General features: G+C 40.4%; 1 protein-coding gene across 1 annotated transcript in view; it reads left to right on the top strand.

The window, feature by feature from the left end:
* Positions 1-15,356, top strand: part of PTK7 (protein tyrosine kinase 7 (inactive)) — a 156,975-nt gene that overhangs the window by 98,183 nt on the left and 43,436 nt on the right. Inside the window, exon 2 of the mRNA XM_042464575.1 lies at positions 12,886-13,179. Coding sequence (XP_042320509.1) covers positions 12,886-13,179 — 294 coding nt within the window. The remainder of the gene's footprint in view (positions 1-12,885; positions 13,180-15,356) is intronic.

Here is a 15,356-nt window from a genome sequence, read left to right on the forward strand (position 1 = left end):
CCTTTCTTGATGAATTAATAGCAGGAACACTGAAATCAGTATGTGTCAGCTGACAAGAACTGAACATTGGTTCCCTGGTGCTTAAAAAATGAAGGCAGTGACTGGCATTGTGAAGAAAACATTAGCCATACTAATCAGAGTATTGAAGCACCTGATGAAGATACCAGCCACAGATGCTGGCGAAACGTCAGAAAGAAACTCTGCTAGAACATGGCCACATAGTCTGAAAAACCCACAAAAAACCACCTGATGAATATCTGCTATAAAGCCTCTAGTAGCGGTTTTATGTGTGTGCTTTTTGGTGTCAATGGTCAAGAGAAGAAAGCTTAGGAAAAAGCAAAGACAGCTGGAGAAGACAAGAGAAGAATGGTGGGAGGTTGATAATAATAATGATAATGATAATGATAATAATAATTTTTATTTTTACCCCGCCTTTCCATAAAAATGATCAAGGCGGCTTACAAGGAATTAAAACATTACAGTACAGGATAAAAACAATTACAATATGAAAATTAAAAACATTGCTACAAGGAATGGGAACAGGAATCAGTATAAAACACATATGTCAAGGGCAGGAGATGGAAGAAATCGATTTACAATGGTCCGAGGTCAAAAGGAAAAACAAGGGGCAGAGAAAAGAAAAATTAACTAAGGTGGGAATGCCAACCGGAATAAATGTGTTTTTAAGTTTTTCTTAAAAGAATCTAACGATGCGGCAAAGCGGAGCTCTACAGGAAGCTTATTCCAAAGAGAGGGGGTGACGATGGCAAAAGCCCTCTGTGAGGTCCTCACAAAATGTGACCTAGGGACCTCCAACAGATTTGTCCCAGACGTTCTGAGTGTGCGGGGAGGACTATATGGGGAGAGGCGGTCCTCCAAGTACCCTGGGCCCAAGCCATTTAGGGCTTTATAGGTCAAAACCAACACCTTGTATTGAGCTCGGAAGCGAATAGGCAGCCAGTGAAGGTCTTTTAAGATGGGTGTTATATGATCTGACCTGGAGCTACCAGCGACCAGTCTAGCTGCCATGTTTTGAACCATTTGCAGCTTCCGGGTTTGGTACAAGGGTTGTCCCATGTAGAGCGCATTGCAGAAGTCCAGTCGAGAGGTTACCAAAGCATGTACAACAGTTTCAAGGTCCCCACGGTCCAGGTAGGGACGCAACTGGCATATCAGCCGAAGCTGATGACAAGCACTCCTGACCGTCGCATCCACCTGAGATGTCAGCTGGAGCAACGAATCAAGCTGCGCACCGAGTCCTTCAAGGGGAGCGTGACCCCATTCAGGACCAGGTGACATATCTCGCCACCTGGAACTGGGGAACCTATCACCAGTACTTCTGTTTTCCCTGGATTCACACTGAGTTTGTTTTCCCTCATCCAGCCCATTACCGACGCCAAGCAGGCATCTAGAGGAGAGATGCCATCCTTAGTTACTGCATCAGTCGGAGACACAGAGAAGACTATTTGTGTGTCATCAGCATACTGATAACACCGCGCCCCGTGTCTCCGGATGATCTCTCCCAGCGGTTTCATGTAAATGTTGAATAGCATAGGGGACAAAATCGCTCCCTGAGGGACCCCAGATGTAAGGGCCCTCTTATCGGAGCGACAGTACCCCAGCTCCACCATCTGGAATCTACCCGAGAGGTAGGACCGGAACCACTGCAGAGCAGTGCCCCCGATACCCAGCTCCCTCAGGCTCTCCAGAAGGATACCATGGTTGATGGTATCGAAAGCCGCTGAGATGTCCAAAAGTACTGTTTTGTCCCAAGAGCAATACTATGGACTTTGGGTGTAGTAAGGCCTCTGGCTCTCGGGATCACAGCCAGAACAAAAGACTTGTCCACAAATTTCTTAAGTTTTTAAAAGCTTTATTGGATATAACACAAAAACATGAAACTTATCTCCTTTTTCTTAATATATTCTCTCTTCTTGGTGGATTCTATCTTCTAATGAGGACTATCTTTCTTCTTTTGTGGACTTATCTTTTTTCTTTTGTGGACTTATCTTTTTGTCAAAGGAAAATACTCTCTCCAGGTCTGACTTGGCTGAAATCTTACTACACACTGAAACTAACTAGAGGGAGACAGTAAGAGACCCTGGGATTTCCCACAATCCTTGCCTTTCTTAAAGCTGTAGATCTCTATTTCCCCTTCTAAACTAATACATAGAAAAGCTAATATAATCTCAACTAAATATATGTCTCAATAGCATCAAAGATGCTCTGGAGGCATGACAAGCACTAACAGAGACACGCTACCCCTGTCCATGCCCAGATGGAGATAATCAACTAAGGCGACCATAGCAGTCTCAACTCCATTATGCCTTGGCTTCAATTGTAGTATTACTTAATATGCCCTCCTACAGTGATACATTGCTGTAGAAGCTTCATTTAGGTTTTGTCAAGCCTTGAAGCACATGGGCTAACCATAAGGCATACAGAGTGCGTATATTCATATATCATGTTGAGCCATTATTGCCCAATGAAAAACTAAATAAGCTAGTATTTTTCCAAATTTTACTTTCTTTCCTGTCTCTTTGGTCAGCTCCTGTTTCAGGATGGACAGTTAAGGGCCAATTCAGGCTATGAAAATAATCCAGGATGAATCCGAGTTGAATCTGTTGTTCACATGCATTCCAAATGCCCCCAATTAATTTTTTTTTTTTTTTTGGAAGGGTTGCCAAAAAAACAACACTTAACCTGAGATAATCAAAATTGGAGGGTTTCCATGAGTTTTTTGTTTGTTTGTTTGTTTGTTTTTAAAAGACCGACATTGAACAGTGTGAATAACCAATGCAAGTAGACTCGGGATAAAACGTGCCTTGAATGTGTTTCAGATATATTTATTTTATTTTATTTTATTTTATTTTATTTTATTTACAGTATTTATACCCCACCCTTCAGCCCTAAAAGCTCTCAGAGTGGCTTCCATTTGAATTGTTGACTCCATTTTTATTTGAGTGCTGATACATGTGAGCAACGAATCTCCCAGAGATGTGCATAGTTGCGGTTCTATAATGGGAATAACAAACCCTGAATGCATGAGTGAGATTATTTGTGTAGTCATGCTAAAAAAAATGACAGCATGGTATAAAATAAGGAAAGAAATCACAGTTCTTGCTCCAAATGTAACAATAACCCATGGTTTGAATAAGTCTCAGTACATACAGCAATAACAATCTAATTGTGTATGATTAATTAGCAAACCATAGTTTATGGGAGTGGATTGAGACAATGTGGCTTGCTTTTATAGGAAACCTGCCCTGTATGTCTTTTGTCCTGAAAGTTACCAGCATTATAAGCCTCCTTTGCAAGAGAAATGGAGGGGAGGGGGGGCTAGACTTGAATTCTGTGATAGATACCTCAAAATATAAACAACTGAGTGTAGGTTCTGAGATGAGTAACCCTTAAGAACTCTTACTTCAGCACTGGTTAAATTATATTAAGTTGTACTCCTTTTGCCTCATTCTTCAGCTGTGCAGGAAATATCCAGGCCCTGTGTCCTGGGAGATATAAACAAAACTTAGAGGTTCCTTCTGAATACAGTTCAGATGGGAGTGTTACTGTGATTAAACTAACAGCTGTTGCTCAGTAACAGTAGGTATAACCTGTGCATTGGTAAAATGGGAAAACCTGTAATGCAGTTTGAAGGAATATGGTGACATCATAAAACACCAGTTGGTCTTTTTATGCAAAGTTCCTTTAGTACCTTGATGCTAAGGAGAGGAGACACAGAAGACTGTTGATACAGATATTTTAAATGCACAGTGATAAATGAGCAGAGGTGCTGGTGAAGAGAATTTGGTTATGGGGCAGGGCGATCCGCAGGAACTCCATTTCACAGTTGGGCAGTCCACCAAAATAGCAAGACACACTTGTACTACCAGTAAGAGTACATGACAAGAGAAGATAATCTCAAAATTGTAGTCATCCATGGAATTTCTCGCGTAAAATAGCAGTAGAAGTAAAACTATCATTTTTGATGTTGTGTGGCTTCAAGTCATTTCCCACTTATAATGACCCTAAGGTGAATCTGTCACCTTTGGTCTGAGTGATTGTGACTCATCGAAAGTCATACAGTGACTTTCTATCGCCAAGCTAGGAATTGAGCCCTGGGCTCCCCCCCCCCCCCCCCAATTCAACAAGCAGTGTCTATGCTAATTTTCTTTATATGTGTCACCATGTAAGTCCATCTGATTTAATGCATATTTTCATAATTTTATTCTATTTACTCTGTGGCTCTCCCTTGGTTAGGACCATTCAGAAAAGGAGAGAACATTGTCAGAGCACTGACTGATCAAGAAATCAATAGGCCTCAGTATAACGCAACAACATGACAGGGACCCAACGTATTCTCTCTTCCTGCCATCACCACATACTACTTTTGAATATAGTATAGTATTTATAATGTATTTGCTTTTGTAACTGTGTCTGTATATTTGTATTAAAATATTTCAAATATAATGGTTGAATGGGAAAACTTCATGCCTAGCCCCGGATACTGTAGGATTCAAAGACCTCTTCTTAGATGCATTGAAAGATAAATGTGAAGACACTGTATTTTGAGGGCATTCGTTGAAATTCTTTCTTTTTAAAACTATAGTAGTGTTGTCAGTAGTGCAAAAGTAGTGCCTATTCGCTTCCGAGCACAATACAAGGTGTTGGTAATTACCTATAAAGCCCTACATGGCTTGGGCCCGAGTTACTTGAAGGACCGCATCTCCCCATATAATCCACCCCACACTCTCAGAACAGGGAAGAACTTGCTCCAAGTCCCTACTTCGAGATACAGTGGTACCCCGGGATACGAATTACCCAGCTTACGAATTTTTCGGGATACGAAAAAATCCCATAGGGATTTATTGTTTCGGCTTACGAAGGTTTTTTCGGGTTACGAAAAAACCTCGGCGCTATGCCGCCACCGGAGGGCAGCAGAGAGCTATTTTTTTCCATTAGCGCCTATGGCAATTCAGGTTACGAAGGTTTTTCGGGTTACGAAATTAGCCGCGGAACGAATTAATTTCGTAACCCGAGGTACCACTGTATGTTACTACTTCTCAGAGGGCCTTTTCAGTAATGGCCCCCAAGCATTGGAATAGTCTTCCCGAGGAGCTCCGTCTCATTACCTCCCTTGAACTGTATAAAAAGAGACTTAAAACCTTTCTCTTTAACTAAGCATTCCCCCATGTTCACTGAAGTTATTTTCAATCCCCTTTTCTCCCTCTCACTTACATACACCTATGAATTGGATTTTAATTGTATATTGTAATTAATGTAATATGGTTTTAATTTTATGTTTTAATAATTTTACTATGTACACTGCTTTGATCACTGGAAAAGCGGTATAGAAATAAATTTTTTTATTATTATTATTATTATTATTATTATTATTATTATTATTATTATTATTATTATTAAAAGGCACACACTTCCAAAAAAGGTTTAATTCTATGCCATACTATCCAAATATATATGTCTGTTGAATTGTTAATTAGCAATAGTCACTCAGCATGTTAAAGCACAGAGCTATACAGGATTATATATACAACTCACAGATCATATACATGCTGCCAAAGTACACACTTTTCTTTCTTGGAGAAGGATTTGGCCTTTGGGATGAAGCAGAAAAAAAGAGAGCACTTACCCCAGAAACTTCACCAGAGGATAAATATCCCCTCAAAAGGATAGTTGGTTGTGTAAATTACTATAGAAATTGTCTAGAGACAAAAAATCAGACACTGTGTGTCATCAAGTCACCTTTTGATTTGTGTCAACCCCATGAATTGCATGGGGTTTTTTTGTAGACAAATATTACTCGGAGATTAGGTTTAGACCCTCTATTGCCCTAAAAATAAAATAATTTTTAATTAAGCTATTAGTATATCAGAAGACTGATACATCAAATAATGCAGTTTGGGGGCAGCAAGATGGGTGAGGATAAGAGATGCATATATCCAGTTTTGAAATGAGGGGTAGATATCTAAAGAATTTAGGCAGCTGCAAGGATCTGGCTGCATGTCAAGTACAGTACAGAAGTGGAGAAGAGGGAAAGTGTTTGCTGCTGAGCTTCACCACTTGTTCCTGAAGAGCTGGAAACCCAACGTTTGTAGCTCTCACCAGATTATTTAAAATTGCCCTCTCACACTTCCTCCTCTCCCTGCGTTTAGAATTTCAAATCCTTTAGTGTCCATAGGCTAGTTTGCTAACTTCAAACAAAACTGCTGGATGTAATAAGCTGTGGAGCAGCAGAAGCAACAGCAATGTGCCACTTCTCATGTGTTGTATTTTCTTCTTCCAAAAAATGATGGGAATTTAATGCATAAGCCTCTTAGCGTCTGTCTCATATCTGACTGACCCTGAAATTCCAAGCTGCCTTGGCCTGGTTCCACATGAGAGTTCATTCCTGGGGGCTGAATCAGATGGATAGCAGCAACTGTTGAATTGTTCTTTGTTTCTCTTTCTATAGCCAGCTTGTAACCTGAGGAGTGTAAAAATGTGCAGTTGTAGGGTTTGGCTTGGGGAAGTACTCCTTGTGAAATCACCTAAGACGTCTAGAAGATTTCTGTTAGATCTATATACTGAAGCAACTCCCACCAAAGTGTGGTCCGTGGACATGTAACTTGGAACTGGCCCTGTGACTCATCTTTTGTGAACCACATATGGCCTAGGTGTCCCAGGTGGGTGTTTGATGAGGTAGAAATTGTTCAACCTCTGCTTCCTGCCATTCATGCTTTTCATTGAGCCTTTTCCTGTCTTTCCATTGATAACAATTGGAACACTCCTTCCTTCCTGTAGTGAGAGGGAATAGCAGCTCCTAAAGCTGTTCCGCTGACTAAGCGCCCCCATATGCATTACGAAATAACAGCTGGTCTAATTGAACTGGAGCAACTCATTGCCATGCAGATTCATTCACTGACACTTACCAGGACTGATAAATATCAAATAAGTTCTCAGATCAAGGTGGGGTTCATGTATGCAATATGGATGTCACCTAGGAAATCTGCTCCCAATTCCTCCCTCCCATTAACCAAACTGCATGCTTGTGGGAATGTCCTGAGTAGAAATTGTGTGTGTGTGTGGGGGGGGGGGTGTTGCATTCCTCTAGAATTAATGATTGCTTAAGTGTTTTAATGAACCTTGTTGATAGGTATCAGAAACCAGGTCTGGCTTTTGCCTGAAAGAGTGAATTTAGAAGCTGCACATCATCTATCACAATTACCTGTTAACAAATCAAGTTGAAAATGAGAGGAATTGTTCTGATCTTTTAAAAGCCAGGCAGCTGTCAGAAATCAACAGCCTCAGGGCAGCAGCTGAAGCTCTAGGAAGGCTGCCACCAATTCTTTGTCCTTGCTGAGAAGCAAGCATAACTACCATCTCATGCTGTCATTATTTGTGGTAAAGATTGGGTACCTTTCTTTGTGTGGCACAGCTGTTTATGGAGACAGCCAAAAAACCTACCCTCTCTGCTGCAATATGCATAAAGGGCAAGGAGCTGGTTGTTATTCCTTTAAACCATAGGTGGAAGCCTTTAGTCATCCACAGGTCTTGGCCTAAAATTCTCATCGGCCTCACTCACCATGGCCACTGGAATGGGATTATAGGAGTTCTAACATGGTATACAGGGAGAAAATGAAAGACAAATAAGAAAAACCATGCTGGAAATGTCATGCAAACAGAAAAGAATAGAAAATATGTGTGTGTCTCTGCCCTTTGCTATAGTTCTTCAGTATATAGTTAGCAACCTTATTGTCAGCTTGACAAGAGATGAGTTCCTGAACCCTGGATGTCTTATTGACACCATAAGCCCTAAAGCACACCTCTTTGCTGAAAAGTATCCTCCTCAATTTCTGAGGCAATCCAAGATTATGATGGGATAGTAGTACATGACCTGTTTAGTATGCATGTTTTAGAAATGTGACTTACTAATTAGTGATACTGTGGCTACATAGAGATAGGAGGCTATGTGATTATCATATGGAAAAGTATATGTGCATGGATGTCTGTTTCTTTCCTTTGTCAGTCTTTTGGGTCATGGGACTACTGATGCTTATTCGCTATAGCAAGTAAAACTATAAATTCTCCTTCCCCCTGTGTGGAAATTGGTTTACTTGCACAGGGCAACGAACACATATTTTTATGGATATCAGTTCTAGCCAAAACATTGCACGGTGCAGGTTTCCCATCATTGATTTAAGTCAAGTACTTACAGCCTCCTTTGCCATTATTCCTATGGATAGCTTCATGCTCCAGGTCACTATTGCTTCCTACTTTCCAGTAACAGCTGCTGCAGATGTCTTCTCACCTCTTCTCTGTGTTGCAGATGAGGGGTACAGCAGGGGCTCCTGATATCTAGGGGGCACTCAGAACCTAGACTGGTCCTTTTTCTACAGTCACTGGGCACTGTCTTCCCAATCTTTCTCAACTGAAGACACTATTTCAATGTGTCTTTCTTGTTAATCCTACATTACTGTGCTCTGTTCAGTCAAACCATTTTTCTCTGTTACTTTATTTTAAACTAAGCCTGAAGTCTGCTGTTCAAAAGTAGGAATGTTGGTGTGACCTATAAACTGCAGTAAGAATGGAAATGGAAGAGTCTCATTTTTAAAAAATTTCACTGAGTTGCTCTTGACAAATTACAAGTCCAGTATAAAATAAGAACAAAAGATTAAGGTTTTTTGTCTATTCTCTGGATATGATGCAGGATTATTTTCTGAAGGTTGTGTCATAACAATTCACAAAATAGCTCAGCTCAGCTATAGATTTAGTGTCCTCAGAGAAGTTGCACTGTTCATCACAATTCTTTAAGCTGTAAAATCAGTTTAGGACATTGATCTATTTCAGAGGGTGATTATTGTTAATACACTGAGAAAATATCAAGTTATGTAACACTGGGCATTAGAGGGGCTTCTCGTAAATAAGAGGTGAGATTTATTGCTCCTAGACCCCTTTAGCACTGGGAAATGTTGTCAGATGTCTTATTTGTGTGCACCCATGCAGTTGCTCTCCGTGTTAAATGCTTTGGGCAGCCCTCCTTGTTCCTGTAATTCTTCAGAGCTTGAAATCTTAATTGGCTTGAGGAGAAGGGAAGAGGGAAAGCAGTGTTGCTTCATTGCTCCAGTATTGTTTACCTCTCATTCTGTGATTCTTTAAAATCACTTCTTCTGTTTTTTGAATCTGTAATCCTATGATTTGGAGAACTGCTAATAGAATTTAGCCAGAAATATTTTCACATCTTTCATCTTCCAGTAGTTTTTTAAGAGTCAGCCAGGACAGAATTGGCCATTACTGGTGCTCTAGCAGTGTGGTGTAGAGGCTTGAGCATTGGACTTTGACTCTGGAGATCTGGGTTCAATTCCCCGCTCGAGCATAAAAACCCACTGAGTGGGCAAGTCAAACTCTCTCAGCTTCAGAGGATGGATAGGGCAAACCCCCTCTGAAGACCTATGAAGACCTTAGGGTAGCCATAAGTCAAAAGTGACTTGGAGGCTCACAGCCACAATCACAAGCGGGAAGTGCAAGATAAACTGTAGCCAAAGACCTGGCTGCCGGCAGTTTTTTTGCAAAAAACATGCAAAACTTGTAAGATTTTCAGCATGGCTAAAATCAGAGTATAAGCAACAATCCTAAGTGTGCTGTAGCTGAGTGAAGATGAGGATAACCATTGGTTCCATTGGGGGAAATGTTTTCAAGTTGATGTGCCATCTCTTAGGTAGAAAGTAAAGAAGCTTAGTTGCTTCTGTTACTTTCATCCCACCCTCTCTCAGTGAAGAAAATCTAGGTAACAATATCACATCTCTCTTGTATTAATTCCATTTGATTTCATTACAACTGCTTACCCGAGTTTTTGGAGCACTTGTGACATTTTTCTTGCACTTCTCTGAAACGGTAAAGAGAAAAACATTCAGCTTTCATTTGTCTTGAAAACATCTGCTTTATATGTCTCTCTTGTAATCTTCCTGCACACATTTTTTAACTGCAGCAGTTGAAGAAAAGAGCCATAGGCTGTGCCCAGTTCTGTTTTATATCTGTTTATTGGCCAGATCAAAGCACTGCCTTTTAGTAAACCTTCTTCAAAAGGCATTTATATGTACAGAAATGTTGCCCCTTCCCCTCTTCTATGACCCCCTTTTAAAAACATTAAACATGTGAGCTTCAAAGTAGATTGCTCCAGATAACCACAAAATCACTACCTTTAGACAGAGGTGAGGTTTGGCATTTGTAGAACTGGCACTTTAAAAACCCAGGTGATGGTTCTTAGAAAGATTTTGTTCTGCTGTAGAATTGCAGTTCATGATTTTTACAACCCACAGACCCAATCTCTTGAGTGGCTGGGAGCTTCATCCTAATAATGATGGAAACGCCTTTAATAGAAGAGAGTCTAATGATCCTTTACCTCAGGGTAACTGTGGCTCTTCAGATTTTTTTTCTTTTTAGCATAAGATAGCCAATGGTGAAGAATTATGGAAGTTACAGCCCAAAAGCATTAGATGGCTACAGTGGCCTATCTCATGTTACTCCCTACTGGTTAGTACAATAAATGCATCATTATTTAATTTATTGTAGAGGAATGTATAAACCTTTCCTGAAACTGTCATGATTCTCTGTGGAATTGCAATTTAATGTGGTAACACAAACACTACTTCCCAAGTATTTAAAGTACTAGAAGCTGTTGTTGAGAAGATGTACTCCTCCTCCAAGCCAATGTTTTCTTCTGCTGTGAAGATTGTTTGGACCTGTGATGGTACTAGTAATTGGTAACACAGCTGCTTACACACAAACACACCTACACTAATTTGTTGTACCTTTCCAAAACTATTTTATTACTTGTATTCTTCAGAACAAGATTGAAGAACATGACCCTTCAGATGTTGTTGGACTCCACTTCACACCATCCCTCACCATTAACCATGGTGCTGATGAGAATTGTAGAGACATCTAGAGGGACACATTCTCCATCACTGCTTTGGAGACGAGAGTCTTCCCTTACTGCACAATACAAGCAGCAGGGAAATCTCAGCATGTGCAAACTACAAAACTGGCAAAAAACATACCCCCCCCCCCCCCCACACACACCATCTCTACAGTGTTCCTTCTTTTCAGGGGTCCTTTTTAATCTGCAGAGCTTCTGCTTGTTTCCTCTACAGAGTTGCAACATACACATCTCACTGATTTTCTGTATATATTTTCCATTTTCTCCTTTTGATAATGTGGTCACTGATGTGAGAAAGTCCTTGGCACAACTATAGAGTTCTGTATTGTGGAGACAGAAGATGAGTGAGGATGATGTAAAAAAAGCACTTTCCTCTTCCGAAAATTCATCGTTCATAAAGTTAATTAGCAACAAAACAAATGGATATACAGTAATAACAGTGTTGGGTAGTTTTGTAATTGCAGTTAAGGGGTGGTTTGAGGGGATGGCCATCTCTAGTTAGTGTACATATTAAATGTTCATTACAAATATGCACCCATACACACTTAATTTGTTGGTACCTGCACAGAAGTTTGAGGTATGAGTTCAAACATGTAGTACACATTATTGAAACCTGCTAAATTGCATTTTACTTAAGTTTGAGATACATAAAAAAAATCCAATGCAGGTTTCCCAGAAAATCCATATCACTAATTCTGAAAGGACAGGGGGGAAATTGAATTTGTGGTGCACTTGGTAGGGTTATTTAAATATCTTTTTGGGTCTTAGTAAGGTATCTGACATGTGTAAATTGGGGGTGGTGGGAGGTCCTGTTCTGTAAATTTATGATCCATCCACAAAGCTAAGAAGATATTTTACGGTCTAACTGTGGCGCCTTTGCTTTATGGCTTAGGCTGTAAAGGCTCCTGCTGTTAGGTCTGGCAATTTTCTGTTTTGCTGTCCAGGTGGTGGCCATCTCATAAGCACTTCAGGGCCTTGTTAAGGTATATATTTAACAATAAAACTCTTCTTTCCACATAAAATTATTTCATTCTAAATTTACAAGATGGAATAGAATACCTTCCCATAGGTTTCACATTACAGCAACACATTGTACACCATCCTAGACAGTCCATGCCTACACCTTAAATTATAGGGGAGTGGTTAAGTGGGTGTTTGAGTTAAACTTCATCCTTTCTTTATGCCCCAGCTTTCATTATTTGTCCTAGATGGGTTCTGTCCTGTAAAGCATTTCTCTTCATGCACATGCATACTTGAAGATAATTATTCATCTAACCATATTTTGGAAGTCCAAAATGTGGCAGTTTCATTAGCAGCCTGCTTTTGATTTCTAAGAAGAGGGGATTGGCATAGCTTTTACCCAATCCCTAGAGCAGGTTGTGATCATGCACTTCTCTAGACACTGTTGAACTCTGGGTCCCAGAACTCTGGCAGTACAGCCAATAGCAAGGAATGTTGTGAGTTGTAGTTCAGCAGCATCCTGAGGGTTGTATACATCTCACTTAAATAGAGCTTAAAATTTGCAGAAACAGCTCACACCCCAGACGCAAAACAATTTATTCAATATGATCAACTTTGTTGGGTACTCTCTGGTCAGAGGAAAAGGTTCGCTCTGCCTCCCAGAGACATGTTTAATAGCTGTAAAGGAGACAGAGAGTAAGCCTGAGGAGCTTTGTAAAAGCAGAATTAGAGTATAAATGCATATTTTAATTTATCTCCTTAACTCTTAAGGTTAGAAATTTAGTTCTCCTTTGAATGATCCTTGAGAGTGTTTAGATTCTAACACATACATAGCTGATTTTAATGTGTATTTAATGTTTGTAGTTCTGGTTGGGCTTCTTTCCTGTTGTTTTTTAAATGAGAGAATTCCCCACTCCCTTTTTCCTTCTCCTTCCCTTATCTTAATGCTTTCACAGCCATGGTTCTCATCATTTTCATTTTCTTCTTTTCAGCTGTTGAGGCTCAAGCTAAGATAATCTTCACTAAGGAGCCATATTCCCAAGATGCCTTGCATGGCCGTAGTGCAATCTTGCGCTGTGAAGTGGAGAACCCAAGTGACACAGAGTTTGAGTGGCTACAGAATGGGGTTGCAGTTCAGGACACAGAGCGCCGTTTCAAGGAAGGGAGCAATCTTCAGTTCACATCTGTTGATCGGCAGCAAGATGGTGGGAACTTCCAGTGTGTGGCCAGGAATGTAGTGACTGGAGAAGAAGCTCGGACAACAAATGCATCTTTCAACATAAAGTGTGAGCACCTTGTTTCCAAACTGGACTTGGTTTGTCTGCCGTTAGCATGATTTAAGCTAGTCTGACAGAGTCAATGGAAAAGGGCAAGAGGAAAGAAATACATAGATACATTTTTCATATGGCACTCTGAATCTCTGTTCCACATTCTAAAAGCTTTTTCCATCAGACCCATCAGCTCTATGCACAGTTGTTTCAATGGGATCACAGGCAGTAGCTGGTACTGTAAGACCTCACATAATGTGAGGGATACGTTCTGGGACAGAATGTATAACAAAAATCCTGTATAACTGTGAACACTTTTTTTAAAACCTGAGAGAGCACTTCTTTAGGCATTTCTTGGTCCTCCAGCATGATTCTCTGGTCGGCTTCAGGTGAAAGGATACCATAGCATTATGTTGGAGGACCTAGAAATGCCTAGAGAAGTGTTTCCGCTAGGCATTTCTAGGTCCTCCCACATGATGCTGTGGTATGCTTCTGTTGGAAGCTGACCATAGAATCATGCTGGAGGACCCAGAAATGCCTAGAGAGAATATATTTTTGGTTGCATATAACTGAAACTGAAACATTTGGAGGTATGCTATTTAAATGATGCATGGGTCCTAAGAGTCTGGAGGTCACGCCAAAGCCACACTCCATTCCTAAGCACCGGAGTGCAGCTTTGGTGCAGCTTCCGGATTCTTAGGGTGCATGCATCATTTAAACAGCATACCTCCAAAGAGACCCGAAGCAGCTTTATTTTGGCAGTCTGTAACAGGCCTGTGTTTCATAAACCCATGTTATATGAGGTCTTACTATAATGTATTTCTTCATTAATTAAAGTTCTGGAAGAGAAAAAGCCACCTCTTATGTTTGTCACCTGTTCCATAAAACTTCTGGATGGTAGTTTAGTGTTTCTGTTAAAGGCAAATTTAATATGCTTTCTTGTCTAGAAGGATGGTGATTCACTGATGTTCTAGGCTCCCCCTGCCCCCTTTCTGGCTCAATATTGTATGCATGTCCAAATACCTGATAACTGTATGCATGACTGTGAACCCTTATGTTGTAGATTTCCTTGTCTCACTGCTGTCACTGAAGCTAGAGAACTAGTTTGCCCTCCCCTTGCCTTCTCTGTGTGAGGCAAATGTGGGAATAGGGGTTTGTACAAATGGAAGTGGCTTACAATCATTGCTCCATTTGGAGAATTCATAGGGAAGGCAAAGCTGATTTCTAGAATTGAAAAAAGAGGGAGGAGATCCCCTGTTAGCTCTGGTCAGAGTGTCTCTAAATTCTAGAGAATGAGGTATCACTGGAGTTCACACTGTTAGAAATATTCATTGCTTCATCAAGAGGAGACTATTTGTTGGTGAAAAATCTTGTAAAGTCCTATGGAGTATAGTGTAAAGTGACAGGTAAGGTAAGATACTTCTTACTTTTTGGCCTGAGTTGCCAAAAAAGGTACAAAAATATTTGAAGGAACCAAAAACAAAGCCAAGAAAGTAGCAGAATTCTCAAAACTGTCTATACTGAGAATGGTTTTTTTTAAAAGAACAGTACTTATTTCATGGACACAGACTGATAAAGACTTTATGCACTCACCACCATTGAATAATATGGGGCACAGTCATCTGCATTTTCCCCTCATCTGCAGGGGCAGGGAACCGACAGTTATTAATCTACCTTTCCTTGAAAAAATACACCATTCTTCTTCACAGTCATTCATAAAGCCAAATTTGTAATTGATTACACAGTGATGTATATATTATTCTCATTATTACTGCAAATACAAATGCATGTCTTATACCATGTATCTGCAGTTCCCTGATCAAAGGTAAATTGTGTGTGCCCTCATTCATTGCACACCTATGTACATCCTTTTAAGTGTGCAGACACAATTATGTGCTTAGCAGGCAAGGGAAAAGGGCACTGTAAAAACTGCTGATCTACTTTTGTTGTTGTGTGTCTTCAAGTTGTTTCCGACTTACAGCAACCCTAAGGCTATCACGGGATTTTCTGGGACTGACAGTGTATTAGTTACCAAAAGTCACCCAGCAGGTTTCCATGGCCAGATAGAGAATTGAACCCTGATCGCAAGAGTCCTGGTCCTACGCTCACACTGGAGGGGAAGGGCACAAGAGCCATTACCTTGGTCAGGAGCCTGATCAGAAAATATAGGTACACCTTCCTTGCTGTAACTGAAC

This window comes from Sceloporus undulatus, chromosome 1 (genome assembly GCF_019175285.1).
Source record: "Sceloporus undulatus isolate JIND9_A2432 ecotype Alabama chromosome 1, SceUnd_v1.1, whole genome shotgun sequence".
NCBI classification, from domain to species: domain Eukaryota; kingdom Metazoa; phylum Chordata; class Lepidosauria; order Squamata; family Phrynosomatidae; genus Sceloporus; species Sceloporus undulatus.